The sequence below is a fragment of the Lemur catta genome, chromosome 3 (genome assembly GCF_020740605.2).
Source record: "Lemur catta isolate mLemCat1 chromosome 3, mLemCat1.pri, whole genome shotgun sequence".
Classification (NCBI taxonomy): Eukaryota; Metazoa; Chordata; class Mammalia; order Primates; family Lemuridae; genus Lemur; species Lemur catta.
The window spans coordinates 14,045,172-14,070,246 of record NC_059130.1 but is presented as its reverse complement, the minus strand read 5'-3'; the positions used below and the strand labels follow the sequence as shown (position 1 = coordinate 14,070,246).

At 38.5% G+C, this 25,075-nt stretch overlaps 1 protein-coding gene across 1 annotated transcript; it reads left to right on the top strand.

Moving 5' to 3' along the window:
• PSMA5 (proteasome 20S subunit alpha 5) lies at positions 1 to 23,543 on the top strand. The gene is made up of 9 exons (XM_045546718.1): positions 1 to 160; positions 4,238 to 4,304; positions 11,092 to 11,218; positions 13,395 to 13,462; positions 14,372 to 14,479; positions 14,618 to 14,676; positions 15,599 to 15,701; positions 17,014 to 17,100; positions 23,301 to 23,543. Exons 1-9 carry the CDS (start codon positions 132 to 134, stop codon positions 23,376 to 23,378), a joined length of 726 nt encoding a protein of 241 aa, XP_045402674.1. The 5' UTR covers positions 1 to 131; the 3' UTR covers positions 23,379 to 23,543.
• Positions 23,544 to 25,075: the final 1,532 nt, after the last annotated feature.

Below are 25,075 nucleotides of genomic sequence, written 5' to 3'. Positions count from 1 at the left end.
GTCCGGGGCGCACGCGCAGTTGGGAGCAGGGCCCTTGGTTCTGTGGCGGTGTGGGTGACTTGGGTGCTGGTGGAGTCGCGTTGGTCCTCAGAATCCCCGCGTAGCCGCTGCCGCCTCCTCCTGCCCTCGCCATGTTTCTCACCCGGTCTGAGTACGACAGGTCTGTGCGGCTGGGGGAAGCCGGTTCGGGATTATGGGTGGGCAGGCCCAGGGCCGCTCCCCCGCCAGGGTTCTGCCGTGTCATGGGGCGCCCCGGGAACCCAAGTCTGGCCGGGCCTGGGGATCTCTTGCCCTCTTCAGGCTCCCGCCGTGATTCCCCAAACTAGATTTGTGCACGTCGGCCGCACTTGTCCTACCGCTGAGTCACCGCAGGGTCCTAACTTGGTGCGGAAGCGAGAAACTCTAGTTTGTGCTCAGGGAGGAAGGCTTGAGGGGCTGGGACTCCTACCTTGAATCTGCAGAAGGCCAGAGGTCAGCCCTTCCCCCGTTCATCTTTCGGTGCCTAGTTTGACTGCCTTTTAAAAGAAATTAAACATGGTGCCTGGAAGACAATGCAACTGAGACTATTTAGTTTATAGTAGGGCATGCTGTAGTGTATAGTTTCTTCGATAGCGCTAAGACATTCTCAGCTATGCCCAGATATATTGTCTGGAGTCTGATTTTATAGGAACCGGAATTTAGAATGGTTTTCAAGCGATTTCTCATCATGCTGATTCCACTTGACCTAGGTTTTTCTGACTTTTTTAAAAAAGCTTAAAGCAAGTTAAACTTTCAGGGCTTGTAAATGCTAACATTATTAAATTGTGCATATTTATGCTGCGGACATTTTTACTTTCAGTTTCTGTTTTTATCATTTAAGTTTTCACATAGCTATTGTTTTATTTTTTTAAAAAAGCCAGGAAAGACAGACGTTTTCTTTGTACTAAGTGGCCTGAGAAGCTGCATTTCTTGTCAAGTATATGTTGACCCTGTCAAAGTTTTATCACCTGGAATTACCACTTTTTCATCTTTTTACTGACTCATAGAAGATGTATGTGAAGTCTTAAAACTGACATCTTTTTCTACTGTCCTATGACTTTGTTAGTCAATATTTAGCTTCCAAAGCATTGAACAGAATCATCTTGGGGAGATATTCTGAATTGGTTGTGTACAATGGAAATTATTATCCTTATCAGAAAGGCTTTATTAAATTTTGTGATCATTTACTTAGTATATGTATTGTTTGCTTTGTTACTCATTTTTGTATTTTCCCAATGCCTAAAATGTAGCCCTTTCATTTTTTTCTTTTCTTTTCTTTTGAGATAGGGTCTCACTTTTTTGCCCAGGCTAGAGTACAGTGGCATCATCATAACTCACTGCAGCCTCAAACTCTTGGGCTTAAGCGATCCTCCTGCCTCAGCCTCCCAAGTAGCTGGGACTACAGGCGTGTGCCACAATGCCCAGCTAATTTTTTTTTAAAAATCTTTTTGTAGAGACAGGGTCTTGCTGTGTTGCCCAAGCTGGTGTCAAACTCCTGGGCTCAATTGATCTTCCTGCCTCCGCCTCCCACAGCCCTTTCTTGCTCGCTTAGCTAATGTACTGGAGTGCTTGCTGTATACAAGGCAGTATTCTAGGTGGTTGTCATGCAGCGTTGGACAAAATCAAGATCCTTGCTTTCATATAGGAGACTGTCTTTTAAAGAACTGTTTACAGAAGTAGCTGTGGTATGAATCAGAAATGTATTAATGCCATTAGAGCAATTCAAATCAATGCTAAGGAAGTTTTGATGAGAGATTGCAGTCAATATTAGAGGATCATAAAAAACTTCACAGAGTAGCTGATATTTAAACTGAATCTTGAGAAAGAGTAGGATTTTAATAAAGACAGTGACAATCAGTAGTTTTGAGTCAGAGAATATAGGATGACCAAAGTTGGGGCAGTGCAAAAGCACAATGCATGTTTGGGAAAAGTCCAGTCTGGCACATATGATATATGTATGGGAATAGAGGAGATATGGGAGAAACAGGATGGGGCTAGATATTGGACCGTTTTTAATACAAAGTAAAGGAGTTTGGGTCTTATTCTGTAGGTAGTCGCATGCCTTTAATTTTCATATTAAGAAGTTATGTAATTATAATTGTGTTTTATAGAGATTACTTGCCTGGATTAGAAGCAAGAGCTAGTCAACACTGGTTAGGAGGCTTTTGCAATAGTTAGGTGAAAGATAATGAGGGCATTGAGAATGGAAGGAAGAGTGATATGTTGCAACATATCTACTGTAGTAGAGTAGGAGTAGATATTAACTGATATGATATGATATAGATATATGCTATAGATATTAACTGATATGCCTTGGCATATGGTTGGATGTAGGAGAAGATGAGGAATGAGTTATTCTCTCATAACTTTCTAGCTTGGGTAACTAGGAGATTGGAGGTGTTTTAAAATAAAACTGAAGTAGGAATGGCAGATGAAGCTGATTTTGCAGGGTGGCTGGATTTAAAGAGATAATATTTCAGATTGGAAAGTGTTGAGTTTTGGTGCTAATGGGATATGCAAGTGGAAATGTTCAGCAGGCATTTAGATTAATTAGAAAAGAGTTCATACTGGTTATAGAGATTTGGAAATAGTTCATGCTTGCCATAGATGAAATAACCCAGGGAGATGGTAAAGTTTGAGAAGCGCGTAGAGCCCATATGGAGGAGGACACAGTAATACCTCATTGGATGAAGTTTCTAAACTAAGGTGAAAAAATACTATAATCACATAGTGCTTTACAGTTTACAAAGTACTTTGTTTTTTTTAATAATAGAGACGGGGGTTCTCACTTTGTTGCCCAGTGATCTTCCCGCCTCAGTTTCCCAAAGTACTGGGATTACAGGTGTGAGCCACCATGCCTGGCCAGTTCTTTCATACTCTGTGCAATTCAGTACTCAATTGTCTTGTGACAGAGGCAGGACAAATATTATATTTTTTCATCTGAGGAAATTAAAGCAATAAGTGGTAGGGCTAGAACTCAATCCCAGATCTTCTGACTTTAAACTTTTGTTTCAGTGATTTTTAAACTGTTATTTAGAGCCCTAAACTTCCTTTTAAGTGGCCTCAGGGATATTCCCTCAGGAGCAAATCTGGGCACTGGGATGGTAGGATTTTCTCTACATCTCTGATTTAGCCAAGATAATTCCCAGAGGTGATATAGTGGAATAGTTGAGAGCTTGGTCTCTATAGTCAGATTGTCTAAATTCTAATTCCAGCTCTGTCACTTATATGTCTCTCACTTAACCTCTTTGTGTCTCAACTCCTTCATCTGCAAAATAGTATTTGCTCTAGAATACTACTTCTTAGGATCATTTTGAGGATTGAGTTATATCATTTAAAGTCCAGGTATATAATAAGTGCTCAGTAAATGTTAGCTTTTATTATTATTGTTTATATTTGGGGGTTCTATATAAAATTTCTTATAAAAAAGTTTTTGGTAAAACAAATTTGAAAACACTGTATTATATATCATATTACCTGTTATAAAATCCAGATTCCATAAACCAAGGATTATGACTATTTTCATTCATTTGTTCAGATACTTTAAAGCGTCCATTGTATGCTGTCAAAACTTTTATAGCTAAGACCATGACTGGTGCCACTTCTGTATAGGGATTTCCAACACACTGGAGCAAGGAAAGGCGGGGAAGTGTTTTAGGTAGAAAAGCAGTCTGGCTTGTAATTGGTGTTAAGTATCTATTGAGTGAATGAACTAGGTTAGGCTTTAGGAACTCTCAATTTATTATTACGATAATAATACTAAATCATACAAATAACTAGAGAAATGTCCCTGTGATTTTCACTGAAAATTAAGATGTTATCCTCAAATGCACATAACGGGAAGAGGATAAGGAAAAACGAAACTTTTCTTGAGAATTGCTTGGTAGTTTGGGGTCACGAACTTACTAAAGGACTTGTTGATTCAGGATTAATCCAGGTTGATTCAGGATTGAAGCAGAAAAGTCACCTGCTCTCATTTGATGAGTTTGGGAAGACTCTGGGAGTGGGACAGAAGGGTTCTACATATAAGTTTCATTCCCTTGAGAAATGGTTATTGCACACACAAAAAAAATAGCTACCGAGTGTTGTGGGTAACATAGAGAATATTGATAACATATATATCCTATAGCCATCTGACCTAGTTGTCAAGGAACTTGAGTTCAGTGTCTATATGACTAGTTTTCCTAAAAATTTTTAATAATTTTTTTTTAAATTATAGGGGCGTGAATACTTTTTCTCCTGAAGGAAGATTATTTCAAGTGGAATATGCCATTGAGGCGATCAAGGTATAGTATAGCAAGTAGCATAGTTTTGGAAGTTTCATGGCAACCTTACACTTTGCTGGCAGAACATTAGAAGTAAATGTGTTTTAAACTATTCCTCTAGAAAATGTTCTCATATCCCTTTAGTCCACCAATATTAACTGTTTTTTTTTCCTGTCGGTCAACACAGCTACAGTTATTAATGATTTTTATAACAATTTCAATCCTATTGCTGACATCTGTTTTAAAGCTTTTTGAGCAGGTAACTACTTCATAGTAGTTTTTTTAATATTTAAACCTCTTCCGTAAGACAGTTCCTACTTCATAATTATGTAAGTAGCTTTTTCTAAGTAGGGTGGGGACATGTTTGTGTTTATAATCCTCTTGGCTATAAAGAGGGGTGTAGAAGTCCAAAGTTAGCACCTGCATTATTTTCTGTTATTTTATATTCTTGAGCAAATCATGTAACTGACCGTCTCTGTATTCTTGTTGGTAAAGTTGTGAATTTTAGGGAATGAATAAAAGATGTATCCTGTAATTTGGTAACATAAAATCGAGTAGTTCAAACCAGTATTCCAAAAACTAGAAAGTAAACTATCTATACCTAAAGTTAGTTATCATGTGGAAACTATATTTGTTGGATTATGGGTAATCTAAATAGTTTTTTGGTTGATGGATGTTTAAGAAGAACCTGAGAGAAAAACAAAGATGAAGGAAACATGGATATCTAAAATCTTTAAATCTAGTGTTGAAAGGAATCACTGGGAATGCTTAAAAGAAAGAAACAAAAAAGATGTCTAAGCCCCACCCTAGAAATTCTGATTTAGGTTGTCTGGGGTTAGGCCCAGGTGTCAGGCCTCAGTTATTTTAATGTCTGACAAGAGTTGAGAATCAATGATCTAGTTCAGTTCTTCACTCTGCTTGAATCACCTCTTTATCCCCAAACAGCCTCTTTGAATAATCTCTCTTTGTATAGTTCTAGTGATAATATTTTCTCACAAGATAGCTCATTCTATTTGAAACAGTTCATGGTGATTTTGGAAATTTATCCTTGTATTGAGTCAAAAGTCTAGCTTCCTGAAGTTTCCTTCAGTTGGCCCTGATTTTGCTCTTGAACCACATAGAATGTTTAAACCTCTTCTATAAGACAGTTCCTCACATAATTGAAGAGATCTGTTGTGTTTCTCTCTTAAGTTACCTCGTGTAGAAAGAGTGCCTTTAGGGAAAATGGGTGTATAAGAATCTGCAAAAGAGGAAAAGAGATTCTGATTAGTTGAAGACAGAAGTGAAAGTGGAAGCATTGTGATAGTGGGACAGAAAATGATCGGCCAGCTACAAGTGCCTATTTTTATATCTGATAATCTTTGCCCTGTATTGAAAACATACATTACTGTGAAATGCTGGACTATCAGAATTTCAAGCTATAGCATTTATTTTGAGCTTTAGCTAAACAAGAGTTCTGTCCAGGCATGCAGGATTAAGAGTAATGCTCAGATTTTTGGTTCCTGCTTTTAAGCTCCTTACAGCTAGTAATTTCCAGATTGTCTACTGGTAATTGAGGTGTGGTATCTTATATCTCTGTAGTCTGAGATTGGGCTAGGTTAGAGATAGTGATGTAGCCCTTAATGGATATGACATGTGAAAATTCAGGCACTTTGGAGTTGAAACAACTTGCTAGTTGCCTTGGCAACTTATGAGTGGCCAATGAGAAAGCAATTTGATAACTATAAGGCTTTAGTAGTATGAAAGGAACTGGAGAATGACTAAAAATGGCTGACGGTAGAAATTATCACTTGGAGCTACCATATGAATGGCATGGGTAAGACATAGCCAGCAGAGGTAGAAGAAAACGCTTTTGGAGTAGGTTTCTGGGGAGAGGGAATGGAAATTTGTGATAATGTCAAAATTGTTATTTGAGCATCTAGATCTTGGTTACTATGCTAATGAGTTATATTCAAGAAATACATGTAGAGCTAGTTTAAAAAGTTCCCTCTCTTCTTTTTTGTCTCTACCCAATCTCCACCAAGTGGGGTGGAGGGAGAAATTTAGGCAGAATTATAATATTGAAATATCTGAAGGAAAATGTAAATATAAAAAGAACATCTTGAATTTTGATACATTTTATTAAATAGCCTTTCTCAAAATAGTGACCCTTTTTTAGATTAGAAACCTAGGAAGTTATTTAAGTTAGAGGCCATATTGAATAGGCTGAGAATTTATTCTTGTGCTATGAGAGCACTTCCTCCACATAGTAATTATAGTCCCAGGGACTATTGACATTTTGGACTAAATAATTTTCTGTTGTGGGGGCCTATCCTCTGCATTGTAGGATATTTAGCAATATTCCTGGCCATTACCCATTAGATGCCAGTAGCACTTACTTTTCTAGTTGTGACGACTAAAAATATCTTTGTACTTTGCCAGTGTCCCATAGGGGACAAAACCATCCCCCATTGAGAACCACTCTTCTAGATAAACTTAAAAAGTAAATATGAATTCTGTCCTATCCTGTTCAATTGGGGATTCAAGATCAGTATACTGTACAAAAAACAATTAAAGAACAACTAAGTGCTCAGTAAATTTTCTGGCAGTGGTTTTTGACTATTTAATTTTTAAGGTATACATGGATGTAGTTTTAGAGTCAAAGGTAAAATACATCTGTAATCTCAGCACTTTGGGAGGCCAAGGTGGGAGGATTATTTGAGGCCAGGAGTTTGATACCAGCCTGGGCAACATAGTGAGACCCCATCTCTACAAAAATTAAAATTAACAAAAAAAGTTAGCCAGGCATGGTAGCACATGTCTGTAGTTCCAGCTACTTGGGTAGCTGAAGCAGGAGGATTACTTGAGTCCAGGAGTTCAAGGCTAAAGTGAGCTACGATTGTGCCATCCCACTCCAGCCTGGGTGACACAGAGCAAGATCCTGTCTCTTACAAAAAAAAAAAAAAAGATAAAATAGTTCTGTAAACTTTGTAACAAAAACAGCAATTCCTGGGCCTGTCCCATCTATTAATATTTTCAGCTTTTCAGGGGTAACACTTTAAATTCTTTTAGCTGAGAATGTTCTAGGGATGTACCTCCATATCTCTAGAACACAGACTTACTTTTTTGTTAGGCATTATCCATGGACTTTTCATTATGGACGATGAAGATTTCTGCTCCATGCTCCTAACCCCCACCACACACAGTTGCCTAGTGGGGTAGAGGTAGGGCATTCCTCTCAATATATAATATCACATTGACTGCCACAGTAGAAAAAAATTTTTCCTTGGGGCCATGGTGTTTTATTACAAAAATTGAATAAAAACTTCAAAAACAATGTAATCCTTTCCAATTTAATGAAAAATTTGTCATTGATTTCTATTCATTTAGTCCATGTTTTTAGAATTGAATTGTCAACATTAATTGTAACAATAAGAAAGAACATCAACAAGTAAGATTTTCACAAACCAACCGCAGGGGTGCCCAGGGAGCTACCCGTCACATAACATGTATGCTACAGCATGGCAGTGTAAGTTGCCTGTGCACCATGTAGCTCCCAAGATAAAGAGTGTGAGTTACATATGCTTTGTGAAGCCTCAGGCTCAAAACTATCGTGAGTTAAATACAACTCACATGGCAGTTAATGTGATATGTATCATAATTTTGTTAGATCATTAGTCAACAATTACATTAGTATGGCTATAAACACTATTCACAGCTGAGCCATTTTGTGTTGTATGATTATTTTTGTTTCTGCACAATGTTGTTTTTCTGAGTTGATTCTTCTTTTTTTAAAAAATTTGCTTAAGTTTTAAGTTACATAACTAATTCATTCCAAAGTCTTTCAAAGTTATGTGTATCCTCTCAAAACATTCAGGCATATTAAGTACCTGTTAAGGATTCTTAAAGAAACCTTGGAGCTTTCTGACCTACTCCAGTCTGGACTGGTTGTTATCTGGGCCTGCTGCACAGCTATAGACTTAAAATTTTCTGTCAGTGTCATTCTAGGTATTCCCTTGAACTCCCCCTTGTGTTTGATTCCATGTTGTTGTCTTTTTTAATTTATTTCCTCAGTTTGATATGAACCCATTTCCAATAGTTTATAGAAACTTTTTAATTTCCAAGCTCTTGTTTTTTTCCTAGCATTCTGTTCTTGTTTTATGGATGAAATATTTATTTTTTTCCAAGAATTTTTTTTCTAACTTTTCTTTAAATTTTTTTCCTTTTGATCTGGTCAGATTCTTTAGAGCTGTGTTTTTCAATCTGTAAGTCTAGACCTGTTAGTGGATATTGGAATCAAGTTAGTGGCCATGAGGAACATTTCTTTTTTAAGTGGAATAGAGCAGTAGATATCATAATGCCTTGCCATAGTATTGGTAAGTATTTTTTTCATGGTATGTATTTATATCTGTGCATTTTGGTCATGATATCAAATGTATTTCTTAGTGTGAATTTTGGTCAAAAAGTTTGAAAACCACCACTCTAGAGAAAACTGCCTCTTCCCATTTCTTTCCAAGAGGGTGTTTCTGGTTTTTGACTTCTCAGAACTGAGTGGAGAAAGAAGACTGGGGTTTTTAACATTAGGTTTGTAAATTTTTACTTAATTCCCCAGTTTTCAGTATAGTATGCCTCCCTTAGACTGTGCTTGGTGTCCCCCAATCCAGAGACCCTATTTTTTACTTTCTCCAGAGATTAAACCCAGAATCTTCTGCAGGAGTGGGGATGAGGGCAGTCATCTAGCATTACAGCATAGGGGAGGGCATCAGAGAATCTGTTTTTTAAGCAGATGTTGAAATACCTTGCCATTTTTAGCTTCTCCTTCATTTCCATTTCCAAAGGTCCTTGTTGCCACCATTTCTTTTTTGGGGGGCCTGTTATACAAATCAGGTTGTCTTTTTTGTTTTTGTTTCTTAGAGACATGGTCTTACTCTGTCACGCATATTGCAGTGCGGTGGCACAGCCTTGAATTCCTGGACTCAAGTGATCTTCCCACCTCAGCTTCCCAAGTAGCTGGGACTACAGGCATGCGCCACTACACCTAGCTAATTTTTAAATTTTTTTTTTTTTTTTGTAGACACAGGGTCTCCTTATGTTGTCCAGGCTGGTCTCTAACTCCTGACCTCAAGTGATCCTCCCACTTTGGCCTCCCAATGTGCTAGGATTACAGGCGTGAGTCACCATGCCTGGCCCAGGTTGTTTCTTGACCTTTTTTAGTACTGGTTTAGGATTTGATTTTCTCGAGTCTGCTTAAGTAAATTATCATTAACCCGTCTTCTTTCTTGCTTCAAAATTTTGTTGCTGTATCTTCTCCCATTCTCTTTGTTTTAGTAGAATTAAGCCTTTTTTTTTTTTTAAAGCCCTTTAATTTTGTATTAACAGACCTGAGGAAGGAGTAGAGCTAATGTATGTATTCAGTCTGCACCTTTAATTAGAAGTATTAGCAGTTATTTTTTACATAAAATTTTTCAACAGGCCGGGCGTGGTGGCTCACGCCTGTAATCCTAGCACTCTGGGAGGCCGAGGCGGGTGGATCGCTCGAGGTCAGGAGTTTGAGACCAGCCTGAGCGAGACCCTGTCTCTACTAAAAATAGAAAGAAATTATCTGGACAACTAAAAATATATAGAAAAAATTAGCCGGGCATGGTGGTACATGCCTGTAGTCCCAGCTACTTGGGAGGCTAAGGCAGTAGGATTGCTTAAGCCCAGGAAGTTTGAGGTTGCTGTGAGCTAGGCTGACGCCACGGCACTCACTCTAGCCCGGGCAACAAAGTGAGACTCTGTCTCAAAAAAAAAAAAAAAAAATTTTTTTTCAACAGTTCGTCTCCTATAGTTATGCATGTATCTGTTGATTAAAAAATACCTGACAAAAAGCTGATATACATTTAATAACATTTCTAAATAAAGTTTCAACTTTATACATTTGAAAAATAATGTGTGAGATATGATCATTCAGTCTTTAGACATGTTAAGCAAAAGATCTATGGAATTCTTTGGAGCATGAAAGATACATTGGAAGAAAGATATCAAAGATAGGGAGAGCTATGGAAGTAATCTAGACCTTAACAAGAATAACATTTGTTCATGTATTATGTGGTAGGCCCCATTTTAAACATTTTATGTGTTAATGTGTTTATCTTTCTCAATGTAGGTATTGTTATCGTTATCGTTGTTTTGGAGGAAACTGAGGCATAGAGAGGTAGATGACTGGGATGTTGGAATGGAGATGAAGAGATGAATTTAGCTATATTGTTGACTTCTAGTGATCTTGAATGATTAAATTTTTATGTTGTTGGTGGTGATGGGGAGGTGTTTCTTTTTCTTTCCCCTCCCTCCTTTCCTCTCCCTTTCCCTCCCTCCCTCCCTCCACTTCCTTCCCTCCTCCCTCCCCTGCCTCCCCCCCCCCCCCCCCCCCCCCCCCCCCCCCGTTCTCTCCCTTCCTTGTTTGGGAAATACCGCTTTTTGGGACAGACCAAGATAGATGACAGAGGTGAAAAGAGACCAGGTCCAGAAAAAAACATTAGTTTTATTCCTTTCTTGCCCACTATGTTTAGAACTTTAGAATCCTCCCTTCCTCCAAATATTGGCATTAGAGAGTGGATTTTTCAGATGTTTTCAAGACTATTGAACTTGCTCTTATAGAAGCACAAAATTCTATAAATCAATGTTATTGCTGTTGACAGGAACAGTATATTATTAAGGTGCTCCTTGTTCTCTCTGCATATTAGATACGGCCAATTAAAGCTTTTATCTTATGAAGATATACAGTGAGATAATCTGGTGAGTATGTTTTTTGACCTATACATGGTAGTCATAACATGTTTCTCTTTAGCTTGGTTCTACAGCCATTGGGATCCAGACATCAGAGGGTGTGTGTCTAGCTGTGGAGAAGAGAATTACCTCCCCACTCATGGAGCCCAGCAGCATTGAGAAAATTGTAGAGATCGATGCTCACATAGGTAAGGAGTAAAAGAAAGCTGTTCAGTAGGGTCTGGCCTGGGTTAATTAGTCCTCTGTGCTATTCTAAGGGAGGTTCATGAGATGAACACCTTATCCCCTCGTTAGCTATTGTTTTCCAGGCAGTAGGCCAGACGCATGACTTTAGGATCAGGACAGTTGCAGGACTCATTTATGTTTAACCTACTCCCAGAAGTTCCTTTCTCCCTCAGATTTAGACTTGGCAAATGTGATAATTGTTGAAATATGTAAAGGTTGAATCATAGGCCAGCGCACTATGATGGCTGGGTCTTAATGTTAGGCCTGGTAGGAGGCCACCAGGAGCAGAGGATCATGTGTGGGAAGGTAGGCTGTCTGTGGAGAAAAGAGGAAGTCTCAAGGATCTTCAGAGTGACTAAGCTTCAGAGAGTTATAACAGATTAGTCGTTTTTTTCTGTTTTTAGATTTATCTTTTTATTCCTTGCCCCCTCATCTCCCCCTTTTTTTGGTCTTTATTATAATTCCCCTGCCTTGGCTTCTAACATCATTGTAGCCTTACAGGGTGAGTAGTTCTATTTCTCTATAGCACGGTTATCCGAATTTTCTTAACCTAATTAGTGAAACATTGGTAAAATAATTAATTGCTTGAAGGCATCAGAACCAAATGCCATGGTGACTCTGGGAGCTTGGTATTATCTCTTTTATAGATGTAGAAACTGAAATTTAGTCTTTTAAGAGTAGAATATTGTATCTACTTTACCTCAAGCCACCTGTCATTTGGAGGTGTGTCAATGTCCCTTCATTCAACAAATTGAGAACCTACCATGTGCCAGACATTACACTAGACCCAGGGATACAGAGCAATAGAGCATGGTCCTTGTTTTCTAGGAGCATACAGTCTAATGATGGTGGTGAACATGTAAATGAGTACACACAATTAAGTGATCTAGGTATTAAGAAAGACTGCTAGTATGTGTGCTCAGTAGGGGTTCAAAGGAGGAAATAATTAGTTTTGCCTGGGGTCAGTGGTGGGCTTTCAGAAAAGGATTCCATGAAGGTGATACTTGAGCTAAGTTTAATTCTTAAAGATAAAGAAGTGTTTACCAGGCGAACAAGTGTCTGGGTATCGCAAGGAGAGAGCATCCTAGTCAGAGGGAATAGAGATGACTGAAGCTATGATGTGAAATATAAAATACCGTGGCACAAGCAGTTTAATATGACTAGGAGGTGAACTATGGCAAGAGATGAGTCTGGTGTCAGAGAGTAGAAGTCCTTTTTTTATTAATACCATGTTAAACAGCTTGAACTTGAGCCATGCATGGGAAAGGTTTTAAGCAATGAGGTAATATGATCACATGAGAATTTTAGAAAGTCTGGTAACAGTGCTAAAGGTAGACTGAAGGGGGCTGAGACTGTAGGCAGGGAGACCAGTTAGGAAACTTTTGTAATAGTCCAGACAAACTAAGGCAATGGACAGAGAATAGAGACTAATGCCAGACAGGTTAATCAGATAGAGATTGACAGAAGTTGGGATCTGATTGGTTGTGAAGGCTAAAGAAGAAGATGGGAGTCTAGAAGGGAAATAAGATGAGTGTGTGGTATATCCATGTGGATACATCAAAGGGGTCATTTGGCTTTATAAAGTCTGAAACTTGGGAGAGAAACCTAGGCTGGAGATTTAGATTTGCGTCATGGCATATAAAATAACAGAGCCATAATCTTGCAAACTTCCTCTTTAATGTAACTAGTTGGTTTGTGTTTGGGACAGGAAGGTAAAAAGGCTTTTGCTTTTATTCTAGGGTCTTCCCCTGTAGCCCACAGTGAGATGGTTTTCTTTTCCTTATTTCTTAGGTTGAGGCATTAGTGTTTGCTTAATTCAAAAATGTATCATGGTCTACAAAGAGTGCTAAAGGCATGTTTAGGGATGTAATATGTGGAATTTCATGTTTGGTTAGCTGCTTTCCTCTGTATTCAGTCTTATTATCTGGACTTCTCTGTCATTGTGGATGGTTTTTTGTTTGTAACATCATGATACTTGGGTTCAGCGTAGATCATTTCCCATCTAACCTATTGGGTATAATGCTATGGGATTGCTGAATGGCTGCCAAAGTTCCATTCCAGAATTTCAGGATTTCCTGAGTGGATGAAAGAGTTCTACAAGGATCTGGCCACTGGGTCACTGTTGCTTTTACATTGCAGGTTGTGCCATGAGTGGGCTAATTGCTGATGCTAAGACTTTAATTGATAAAGCCAGAGTGGAGACACAGGTAAAGTTGGCATCATCTCCTCTTTACCATGATGCTTGAGTTCCTTGTTTAGTCTTGATATAGTTTCCTGGGTTATATTTAGGTACCTTTGTCAATATGAGATGTGGCTCTTGGGAGTGATTTTGGGTAGAATTCCCAGTTATAACTTTCTGGATCTTGGAGTTTAGCTGTCCAACCACTGCAGCTTTAAGGAAGCTCTGGTCAATAGTGCTGACAGTCTCTTGCTTCTTTTGGATTTGCCTTATATAAAGCATGCATTACACTGCATTCTGTTTCCTAATTGACTTTCTGTGGGAGCACCATGGCAGGAGGTGGACATAGTTAAAGGACATTCTCCCCCCAACTGCCTTTGCTGCCAGGCTTGCAAGTAACAGCTCTCCTCTGGTGAGTAATGATTTGTACCAGGTGACAAATACTGGTCAGGAATGCTGATTTTTCTTTTTCTTTCTTTTTTTTTTTTTAACTGAGTACCTGCTGCCTGGAGAGTAGTAAGAAACTAGTAAGAAAAAAATATCTCATGGTAAAATTTTTTGCACTTGTTTGCAAGTTTGCTGTCAGTACTTAAGAAAGAACAAGTCATTTAACTTAAACACCAACAGAGTAAGATAGGGACTTTGAAGGAAGGTAGCACTTGGCTATCAGCATTTACTTTGTGAAAAGAATAAACTTGGTGCTTTGAGGGGAGTAATCCTCTAGTCTGTCATTGCTTAAAGTCCTTTTGATGTTTATTTCCAGAGCTATTTCTGTTCCTCTCATGCAGTCCCAAGTACTCATGTCTAGTGTGAATTAAGAAAAACACACTTGAGCCTTCAGTTTCCAACCACATTTCAAAGGGATGTGTGTATGAGACGGTGGGCTGCTTTAAGGCCCTTCTTATTAGAAGGTGTATCATTCTTGCTCTTCTTCTAGAACCATTGGTTCACCTACAATGAAACAATGACAGTGGAGAGTGTGACCCAAGCTGTGTCCAATCTGGCTCTGCAGTTTGGAGAAGAAGATGCAGATCCAGGTGCCATGGTGAGTGTGATGCTTGTGTCAAGTTTTCTTACTGTCCTATGGAACTTAGGACGTTTATCCTCTGCACATAACTTTCCTAGCTCCTCTTACCTCCCTTACTTCATAGCCACTTATCTTAATACTTCTTTTTGGTTCTAGTCTCGTCCCTTTGGAGTAGCACTGTTATTTGGAGGAGTTGATGAGAAAGGACCCCAGCTGTAAGTACCACTTTGCAGGGTTTTTTCCCTGCTTTTGGTGGTGGTGGTGGGGTATTTTAATTTGGGGTAAGGATTGGTAATTTAAATCAACTGAGAAGATTATTGTAGAGTTGTAAAAAAAAGAAAGGCTTCTAACTCTAAAATGCAGTGATTCATGCTGTTTATACAAACAAATTTGGGGATTCCATAAAGATTCCTATTGGAATCAGTGCTAATTCTAGAAAGAATTAGAAATAACTTTGTTACTATAGGTAGGGTATGTTTTAGAGCTTTGCTCTGGATTGTTGATCTGATCTTCATCCTCAAAATATTACTAAGATAGGCATACACAAGTGCCGTATTTATATATACTGTACTTTTCTTCTTAATCCCTGAGGAAATTACTAATTTTCTTAAACACTTTTTAAAATAACTGGTTTCTCCAGATAGAACATCTTTTGGGTCTGTGCCTCAGTATTTTAGTGGTGGGGTTAACCATTTATACTTTTCTTTAGTGAGATGTTTGTTACATAAAGTGCTACCACTCTTAAACATTTTTTTTTTTTTTTTTTTTTTTTGAGACAGAGTGTCACTTTGTTGCCCGGGCTAGAGTGAGTGCCGTGGCATCAGCCTAGCTCACAGCAACCTCAAACTCCTGGGCTTAAGCGATCCTACTGCCTCAGCCTCCCTAGTAGCTGGGACTACAGGCATGAGCCACCATGCCCAGCTAATTTTTTTGTATATATATTTTTTAGTTGGCCAGATAATTTCTTTCTATTTTTAGTAGAGACGGGGTCTCACTCTTGCTCAGGCTGGTCTCGAACTCCTGACCTCGAGCGATCCACCCGCCTCGGCCTCCCAGAGCTAGGATTACAGGCGTGAGCCACCGCGCCCGGCCTCACTCTTAAACATTTTAATCCTCTTCTTTTGGGGGGTTTTACAGGTTTCATATGGACCCTTCTGGGACCTTTGTACAGTGTGATGCTCGAGCAATCGGCTCTGCTTCAGAGGGTGCCCAGAGCTCCTTGCAAGAAGTTTACCACAAGGTAATTAAACATTCTCACAACTTTTATTATTTTAAAAATCAAGGTATAATTTACATATAATAAAATGTACAGACTTTAAAGAGTTCAGTTCTATGAGTTTTGGCAATTGTATATACCCTTTGAACCACAAGAAGATATAGAACCTTTCCATCACCCTCCAAAAAATGTTCATCCACATTCCAATTTCTCCCCCTTCCTTGCCACCATGTTTACCACTATACATTAGTTTTGTCTGTTCTTGTGCTTTTTTATAAAAGGAATTATACAATTTGTATTTTTTTTTGTTTTTAACATACTGTTTTTGAGATCCATTCATGTTGTATCAATAGTTCATTTTTATTGTTGAGTAATATACCATGGTATGGATGTACCACAATATGTTTTTCCTCTATCCTCATAGCTTTACTTAGCAGTTTATACTTCATAGTTTAGCTCTTGAACCAAGTAGGCATTTGGTACTTTATTTGTGGGATGGGAAGATTTGGTTTTGAGTAACTCATTGGTATGATTGAAGGGTGCCATATTTATCATTCCTGTGGTTCGTACACAGATGCCTGCTCACATCAACTCCTGACAGTATTGATTTTACATGTGGAGGAAATTATAATAGGTAGAAATGGGCTTAAAAAAAAAAAAAGAGTGAATTTTTGGCTGGGCACAGTGGCTCACACCTATAATCCTAGTGCTATGGCAAGCCAAGGCAGGAAGATCACCTGAGCCAGGAGTTCAAGGCCAGCCTAGGTAACATAGCAAGACCCTGTTTCAAAAAAAAAAAAAAAGGCATGGTGGCAGAGATGGGAGGCCTGCTTGAGCCCAGGAGTTTGAGGCAAAAGTGAGCTATGATCATACTACTGGACTACAGCCTGGGCAACAGTGAGACCCTGTCTCTAAAAAAAAAGAAAGAAAGAAAATTTTCTAAACCACTGGACTGCCTTCATAGATCATTTGGGCATTATTATTAACAGGATATCGCCAATATCATCTTATCTTGCTTCTAAATTAAAAGAGGAATTCAAATGTACACTAGAGAAGTGTAGCCCTTTCTTCTTCTTCAAAAATCTTTTAGTAAAAAAAAGCTTGTGATTTTGTTGTGGCTCAAAATAAGGCTTTTTTTCCCCTCTGAATAAGTGTACTCTACTTATTTACCATTTACTTGAGTTTTGGAGATACTTGTGATGCACTGTACTAATTAAGATGTTTGATATGTTAATATTTACTAAATCATTTCTTCATTGAGATAAAGGGAAATCTCTGAAGGAAGGAGGGATTATGTATAATTAATGGCCTATCTTCTCTCCATCTTTGTTTCAAGTCTATGACTCTAAAAGAAGCCATCAAGTCTTCACTCATCATCCTTAAACAAGTAATGGAGGAGAAGTTGAATGCAACTAACATAGAGGTATTTTTCTGTTTCATTGTTTTTTATTCAGACATCATAACTCCCATTGCTGAGGATTGGTAAAAGAGTGAAAGGGAGGTGATGAAGTGAAGAAAACAAGAGTATGTTTTCTCACAAGGTTTGATTAGTCAGAAGGCAGCATTAAAGAAAAGGATTTGTGTCTTTTTAAGGGTGGGGAAAGTCTTGGAAATACTAGTGGATAGAGACGAGTGGGTAGAAAAATGTTAAATGAAAATGAAAGGATAGGTTAGGATAGTGATGGAAAAGTTCTAGAAGAGGAAACCTGTGGTATAAATGAAGGAGTTGGTTTTGAAAAGTAAAATTCACTCAGCATTATATTGAGTACCCATTACATGGCAGATAGCTAGATGCAGGGATATAGACATGGAAAAATCCAATTCCTATTGAAGTAGTATACTGTATAATGTAGAGGACATAACAGATTAATAAGAGCTTAGGATATACTTTATATTAATAATAGCAGTAAAAACAAATTGCCATGAGAACACAAAATTTTGACTAGGGCATTAGGAAAGCTTCCTGGAAGAGGTGATGTCTGGAGGAGGGAGCAGAAAGGTATTTCAGGAAGAGGGACCAGTATGTGCAAAGGCTCAAGATGTGAAAATATGCATAAAAGGAAACTTTGAGGATTTTGTCTGACTGCTGGGGTGTGGGATGTACATAAGATAGGGGAGGTGGCAACAGGTGAGACTGGAGAGGCATGGACCAGATTCTGAACGTCCTTATTTTGAATGCTAAGAGATAGGAGGAAAGGAAGTAATGATGGGTAAAGATAGGTAGGTTTGGAGATAAATTGGGAGAGATGTCTTATGTTTCCCTGGTGATTATTAGGTCATCTGCTGAGGGTGAGTGAATGAAACAGTGAAATTAAGGAGAATGGGAAATAGTTGGAAAGGTCATTATGGATAGGGAAAAGAGAAGACAGGGATGAATGAAAGGATTGCTGGGCCACATGAAAATACTAGCTGAGGCTAGACTAACAAAATGAATTGTTCTAAAAGTCAGAATAGAGATTACCCTTGGAGATATAGTATATATGTATGTTATATTTCAATTAAAAATTTTTAAAGGCCAGCTGAGGCTATAATTATAAATTAGTAATTACATCAGTCAGCACTCATCAGGATATTTGTCAGCCATGCTCATGAGAAAATGGATGGTTGGATTAATCCCTGGTAGGGGATTGACTAGTTAAGGACAGAATGGAGAGTGCTGTTGATGAGTGTCTCATCAGTAGAGCCAGGTTTCATAGTCTGCTGTGAAAGGGGCAAAACTAGATACTAAAGTAGGAGGCTGGCCTTAGGAGTGGTAGGGGGATCTGAGAAGAGGCGCTTGAGTAAGGATAGTGGGAGGTGATTGGCTTGCTCCTTGAGCACTAATGGAGAGAGGGGTGTTTAACATGGTTCCTCAATGGAAAAAGTTACTTCATAAATATGGTGTTTTTTTACCTTCTTAACACAGATTTGAAAATACTTCCTCTTCTTGGCAATCTCTGAGAAGATGAGGTGCAACACATGCAATAATGCTCCCATATTGACCTTTAGGAGGGATTTTATCATTACCTTTCTAGTACTTGTTTTCTTTGGTACTGAATGAGACAGGCTCTTGGCATTTCTACCATCTCTTTGCCAGCTCAAAGGAATTCACTGTAGCTCTGTTGATTTCAGAATGAAGGCTCTAAAGCCTGTTTGATTCAACTGAAGATGTAGTTATTTTCGAGTTCATTCAGTTTTAGTGCCACTAAAGTATTACTTTGAAAAGACCATCAGGTATGTCTCATCCAGGCTCTAGCATTAACCACATTAACCTCTGTGACTACAGTTTTCTTCACATTAAAAAAGGGGTGCTGAATGCGGTGGTTCATGCCTGTAATCTCATCTCCTCAGGAGGCTGAGACTGGAGGATCACTTGAGTGCAGGAGTTTGAGACTGCAGTGAACTATGATTGTGCCACTGCACTCCAGCTTGGCGACAGAGCAGGACCCTGTCTCTTAAAAGGGGTGTCCAAGGCTAACTGCTCTATCAATGCTCTAACACATGGTTTTTAAACTTGTCCATCCATAGGAGTCTTTGCAAATGAGGCCCAGAAATCTATATGTGCAAGCTCCTTGGGTAATTCTGATGGTCAGTCTAATAAGGACAGGCATTTGGGAGCCACTGCTCTAAGCACTTCCTCCTCCATCTCCTTTAAGTCTTTGTTACATCTTTTACCCCTCCATTCTCCAGCCTTGCTATGAGCCACTTCCCCTAAGAAAAGGAAAATATCCATTTACATCTTTCTTTAAAAAAAAAAAGCAAAGTCATCTTTATTGACACCTCTCTCTACCTAGTGTTCTACCTATCTTTTTGTTGAGGTATAATTTACATACAATAAAATGCACCTATTTAAAGTATACAGTTTGGTGAATTGTGACAAATGTGTAACCATTGTATTGCCACCACAATCAAGATATAGAACATTTCCATCGTCCCAAAAGTTCCCCCTACCCCTTTGTAGTCACTTCCCCCACCACTGATCTTTTGTCACTATAGATTAGTGTTCTAGAATTTCATATAGATGGAGTCGTACAATGTGTACTCTTGTGTCTAACTTTCACCCAGCATAATGATTTTTGAGATTCATCTATGTTGTATCATTTATGTTACATTTTATTGCTGAGTGCTATTTATCCATCCTATTTTTTAACCTTTATTGCTAAGTCTCTTCCAAGTAGACTCTGTATTCAGTATCTTCACTGCCTCACCTCTCATTTATTCCTCAGTCACTACCATTTATTTCAGCTCTTATTACCTTCATGAGACTGCTTCTTGCTAAGATAACTCCTGTTTGTCAGATTTCATGGTCACTGTTTGGAATTATTATTTGACCTTTCTGAAGCATTCACCTCGAATTTGACAATTCTAAAATTAAAATCATTCTTCTTATGATATTTCTAATTCTGGTTGATGTCACCCCCAATGTACTTGTCATTCATATCAGAAACCTGGAAGACTTTGACTTCCCTTTTCCTTCACTAAATTGTACCTTTGCCCCCTTTTTAATAACTCTCAGATCAGTGCTTCTTCTCCATCTCTACTTCCAGAGCTTTTTGTTCAGATCCTCATTTTTCTCCTGCCTTATATGTTTTCAGAGGTCTCCTGTTCTTCCTGTTTCTAGCCTTGCCCTCTTCCATTTCCGTCCATTTTTTCCTTATTATACTAGTAGAGTGGATTTTCTAATGCATACCTAATCTTAATTGTTCTCCACTTAAAAAATCTTTTCTGACTCCCACTGTCTACAAGATAAATTCCAAGCTCCTTTTCATGGCATGGTAATTCACTACTTCTAAAGTCGTATGTTTAATCTGTTAGGCACTTTGCTAAACAGTTATTTCTTTTAATCCTCGAATAACTCTAGGATAGGATAGATATTCCTATTTCCATTTTACAGAGGGGCAAACTGCACCTTTGAGAGGGTAGGACCTTGCCCAAAATAACAGAACTGGTAAAGGGTGGAGTCAGGATTTGAATCCAGGTCTGATTTTAGGTCCTGTACTTTTAACCACTTTAATGTACTCTCTCCCTCTGAGCTCTGACCCCCCTGCTCCCTCTCTATTTCATCTCATATCCCATGTGCAACCTCTGCTTTAGCCATACACAATTTTCTTTCAGTTTTGCAAATACATCATGTTGTTTCATGCTTCTATACAGTTGCACATTTAGTCTGCCTGTCCCCCACTTATTCTTGCCATGCTTTAATGTACGACTCAAAGGTTGCTTCTCCTTAAAGCCTTCCTGGAATCCCCCAGATCACTATTTTACATATGCTTAGCTCTATTATAACAGTTAGCTGACACTGAAAGCATTTGGCATCTAGAGCCCTCAGTAAATAAGACACACTCTCCTCATCTTTGTTTTTTTTTTTGAGACAGAATCTCACTTTGTTGCCCGGGCTAGAGTGAGTGCCGTGGCGTCAGCCTGGCTCACAGCAACCTCAAACTCCTGGGCTTAAGCGATCCTACTGCCTCAGCCTCCCCAATGGCTGGGACTACAGGCATGCGCCACCATGCCCAGCTAGTTTTTTTCTATATATATTGTTAGTTGTCCAGATAATTTCTTTCTATTTTTAGTAGAGACGGGGTTTCACTCTTGCTCAGGCTGGTCTCAAACTCCTGACCTCGAGCGATCCACCCACCTCGGCCTCCCAGAGGGCTAGGATTACAGGCGTGAGCCACCACACCCGGCCCGCCTCATCTTTGGATCCTTAGTCCCTAATACATCTGTAACTAGTACACAGCTGCTTAGTAATTATTACTGATGAAACATGACAGAAAATATCTGCTCTACCTGCCTCACAGAGGGTTTTTGAAAGTAAAGTGAGATAAGAAATAGAAAAGTATATTTCATATTCATTATGTAAATACATTTATCAGTATGCAAATGTAAGGGATTATTTTTACTCATCTAGTGATGAGTAAGTTCCTAAAGGCAGTACTTTGTTCAAATCCTGACGTTTTATCTCTCTGTCCTCTTGTCATTGATCATCAAGTAAAGATATTAGACCTTAAGAGAAGCATTAATCACATTTATATTTGTAAATACCCTTGGAATAGAACTCATGACCTACATGGACATGAGTAAATTGTATACATATATTTTGCAAATATATTTGGGAGTCTTTTGACATTTCATGTAATTGGACCTGTCTTTTGGGAGAATCTAGAGGAGACTGCAGGCTTTGAGAGGAGCACATTTTTATTTAGTCTATTCACGGACGACATCATCAGATGTCTTAAGATGTGCAGCAATCTTTCTGAATTTTACTTATAGGTGAGGCAGAGAATAATAAACACCATATAACTGGATTATGTTAATTCTGTCTGGCAACTTTCAAATTATATTAAATGTCAGTAATGAATATTACTTTTAAAATGCACTACTGTGTTTAATTTTAAAACTAAAAGGCTGGGCATGGTGGCTCATGCCTGTAATCATAGCACTTTGGGAGGCTGGAGCAGGAAGATTGCTTGAGGCCAGGAGTTCGAGACCAGCTTGAACATGATGAAACCCTGTCTCTACAAAAAATAAAAAAATTAGCCGGGTATGGTGGTTCACTCCTGTGGTCCCAGCTACTTGAGAGGTGGAGGTGGGAAGATCACTTGAGTCCAGGAGTTCAAGGCTGCGGTGAGCTATGATTGTACCATTGCACTTCAGCCTAGGTGACAGAGTGAGATGTGAGGTCCTGTCTCTACAAAATAATAATAAATATATGTATTATATATTTTATATGTATATATGAATGAGGAAATGACATTTAAAACAAATTAAGCACAAAGCTTTTGAGGCAAATGTGAAGTGGCACCTATTCCTCTGTATTGTCCCCAAATGTGGGACTATGTGATCAGCAAGGATGATGGAAAACGTAGTAGTTTTAGTTAAATTTGAAATTAACCATCTTCAGACCCTAGTTTTTATCACATAAATAGATTATTATCTGGACTGCTGGTTATTACTGATATCTTAAGTCACAACTGATTTCCTATGCCAATATTAATGGAATCTTTTCATGGCCAGTCCTTTTAAAAAGACAAAACAAACTTTTTTAAGTTGCTACATGTACAATTTTAGAGAAAATATCTAACAATGATAGTTAGCAATTATGTGGTGCATTATATGTTCTAGGCACTCTTCTAAGCACTTTACGTATATTAACATTTAATCCTTACAACTACTCTATGAGTTAGGTATTATTATCCCCATTTTACAGATGAGGGAATAAGGCACAGTGGCCAAGTAATCTGAGGTCACACACCACAAGCTCAACTTTTAAGTGTATAAATGTGCCTTAAATATAATTCCAAAGGACTCTTTAACAGAAAAAGTACTGACTCCTTATACTTTGCTACTGCTTATGTGATCCTTGTGGAAGTAACTGCAAGAAGTAACAATGATGCCATGCATTTGGTTAACTATTAGTGGTGTGTTAACCTCAAATAGAAAGTTTGATCAATAAGCATTTTTATTTTAGACCCAGAGAGCTATTTTAGGAACCTACTGCCTGAAAAGAATATCCTTGGGACAGCAGATCCCTTAGTTCCTAATGAACAGCTGCATCACCAGCTCAGCCTCTCCTGACCATGCTAGGGCCATCGGCAGGGTAATTTAGCCCAGCTTATTAACCCTGCTCTGCTTTCTTTCCAGCTAGCCACAGTACAGCCTGGCCAGAATTTCCACATGTTCACAAAGGAAGAACTTGAAGAAGTTATCAAGGACATTTAAGCAACTGTGATCCTCAGAACTTCTCTGGGACAATTTCAGTTCTCTTAATTGCCTGTAAATTTTATTTCCAGCTCCTGTTTCTTGGAAAATCTCCAATGTATGTGCATTTTTTTATGATGTCTGTACATATAAAGGCAGTTCTGAAATAAAGAAAATTTTAAAATATTTGTTAATAGATGTCTGTTCTCTTATAGTGCAGTCTTTTGTTTGAAATGCATATGTTAGCAGGCCAAAAGGATATGGTATTAATATCCCTATCCTATGAAAGTATCTATTCTAAAACTGTTTTAGTGACTCTCCACAACAGAATCAACTGTATCCGTGAATCCTTTGGTGTTGGTAAATGAACTCAAACTAGCTCAGCTCCTCCGAGTGGTTATAGATATTAATGCCACTGTAAATCCATTTCAATCCTATAGTTTCTCTTGAGTAAATATGTATTTTTGCTGCTTTTCTTATATGAAAGAGATGCTACTAATTGATAATCAAAAGAACATGTTTTGAGGTCCTCCCCAAAACATTGATGGGTTGGAGTATGCCATCTACAATGTTGTACCAGTTCTTCAGTTTTCATAGACAATGGAAAGAGATTTCCCTTTTTATGAAGTTAAGGACTATAAAAGAATTAAATTCATGATCTTGGCCTCAGTGGCAATTAATAACAAGGTTTAGCCATATCAGTAAGAAAGAAATATAAAATTCAGAATTAGGTTTACAGTAGATTTTGGAATGTATTACGAACATCCCCCATGAGAGCTGCCATCAAATGATTGGTTGAGATTGTTTAAATAATCATTCTACCTGAGTCTCAAAAATGACCATAGGAAGTAGGTATCATCATCACTACTTAACGGATAAAGAATCTAAGGCTGTGTGCCCATGGATACAGAAAGTAAGTTATTGGGACTTGAACAGTTTAGATTTTCTTGTTTCAAATCACCAGCTCTTGAGTAATAGGGAACTCTGGAGATCTGAAATATACCTGCACTATCCACAACATGATTAATTGTAATTCACTAATGACCCCACAATTACTTGCTGGGCTCTGTATTGTCTTTATTAGTATGGGTAGGAAGTTGTACTCTATGATGTTAAAGTAAATCATGACTTTGAGTGGGCTGAATTCATATTAAATTTATACTGTTAAGCAAAAATCAACTGTTTATATACATTTGGAAACTGCAATGACAGAAAGCATTTGTAAGAAAGGAATTTTGCCCTAGATGTAATGCATATAAGGAAAGTAGAGAACTAGAGTATGTTGTTACCAATGTTCCAGAGAATTTCCCTAGTGATTTGTAACCCTGCTATTAAATATAACATGTTGATCAGAGGCCAGGCGCGGTGGCTCATGCCTGTAATCCTAGCACTCTGGGAGGCCGAGGTGGGAGGATCGCTCGAAGTCAGGAGTTCGAGACCAGCCTGAGCAAGAGCGAGACCCGTCTCTATTAAAAATAGAAAGAAATTATCTGGACAGCTAAAAATATATATAGAAAAAAATTAGCCAGGCATGGCGGCACATGCCTGTAGTCCCAGCTACTCGGGAGTCTAAGGCAGTAGGATTGCTTAAGCCCAGGAGTTTGAGGTTGCTGTGAGCTAGGCTGATGCCATGGCACTCTAGCCCGGGCAACAGAGCAAGACTCTGTCTCAAAAACAAACAAACAAACATGTTGATCAGGAGATTTGTTTCTCTCATG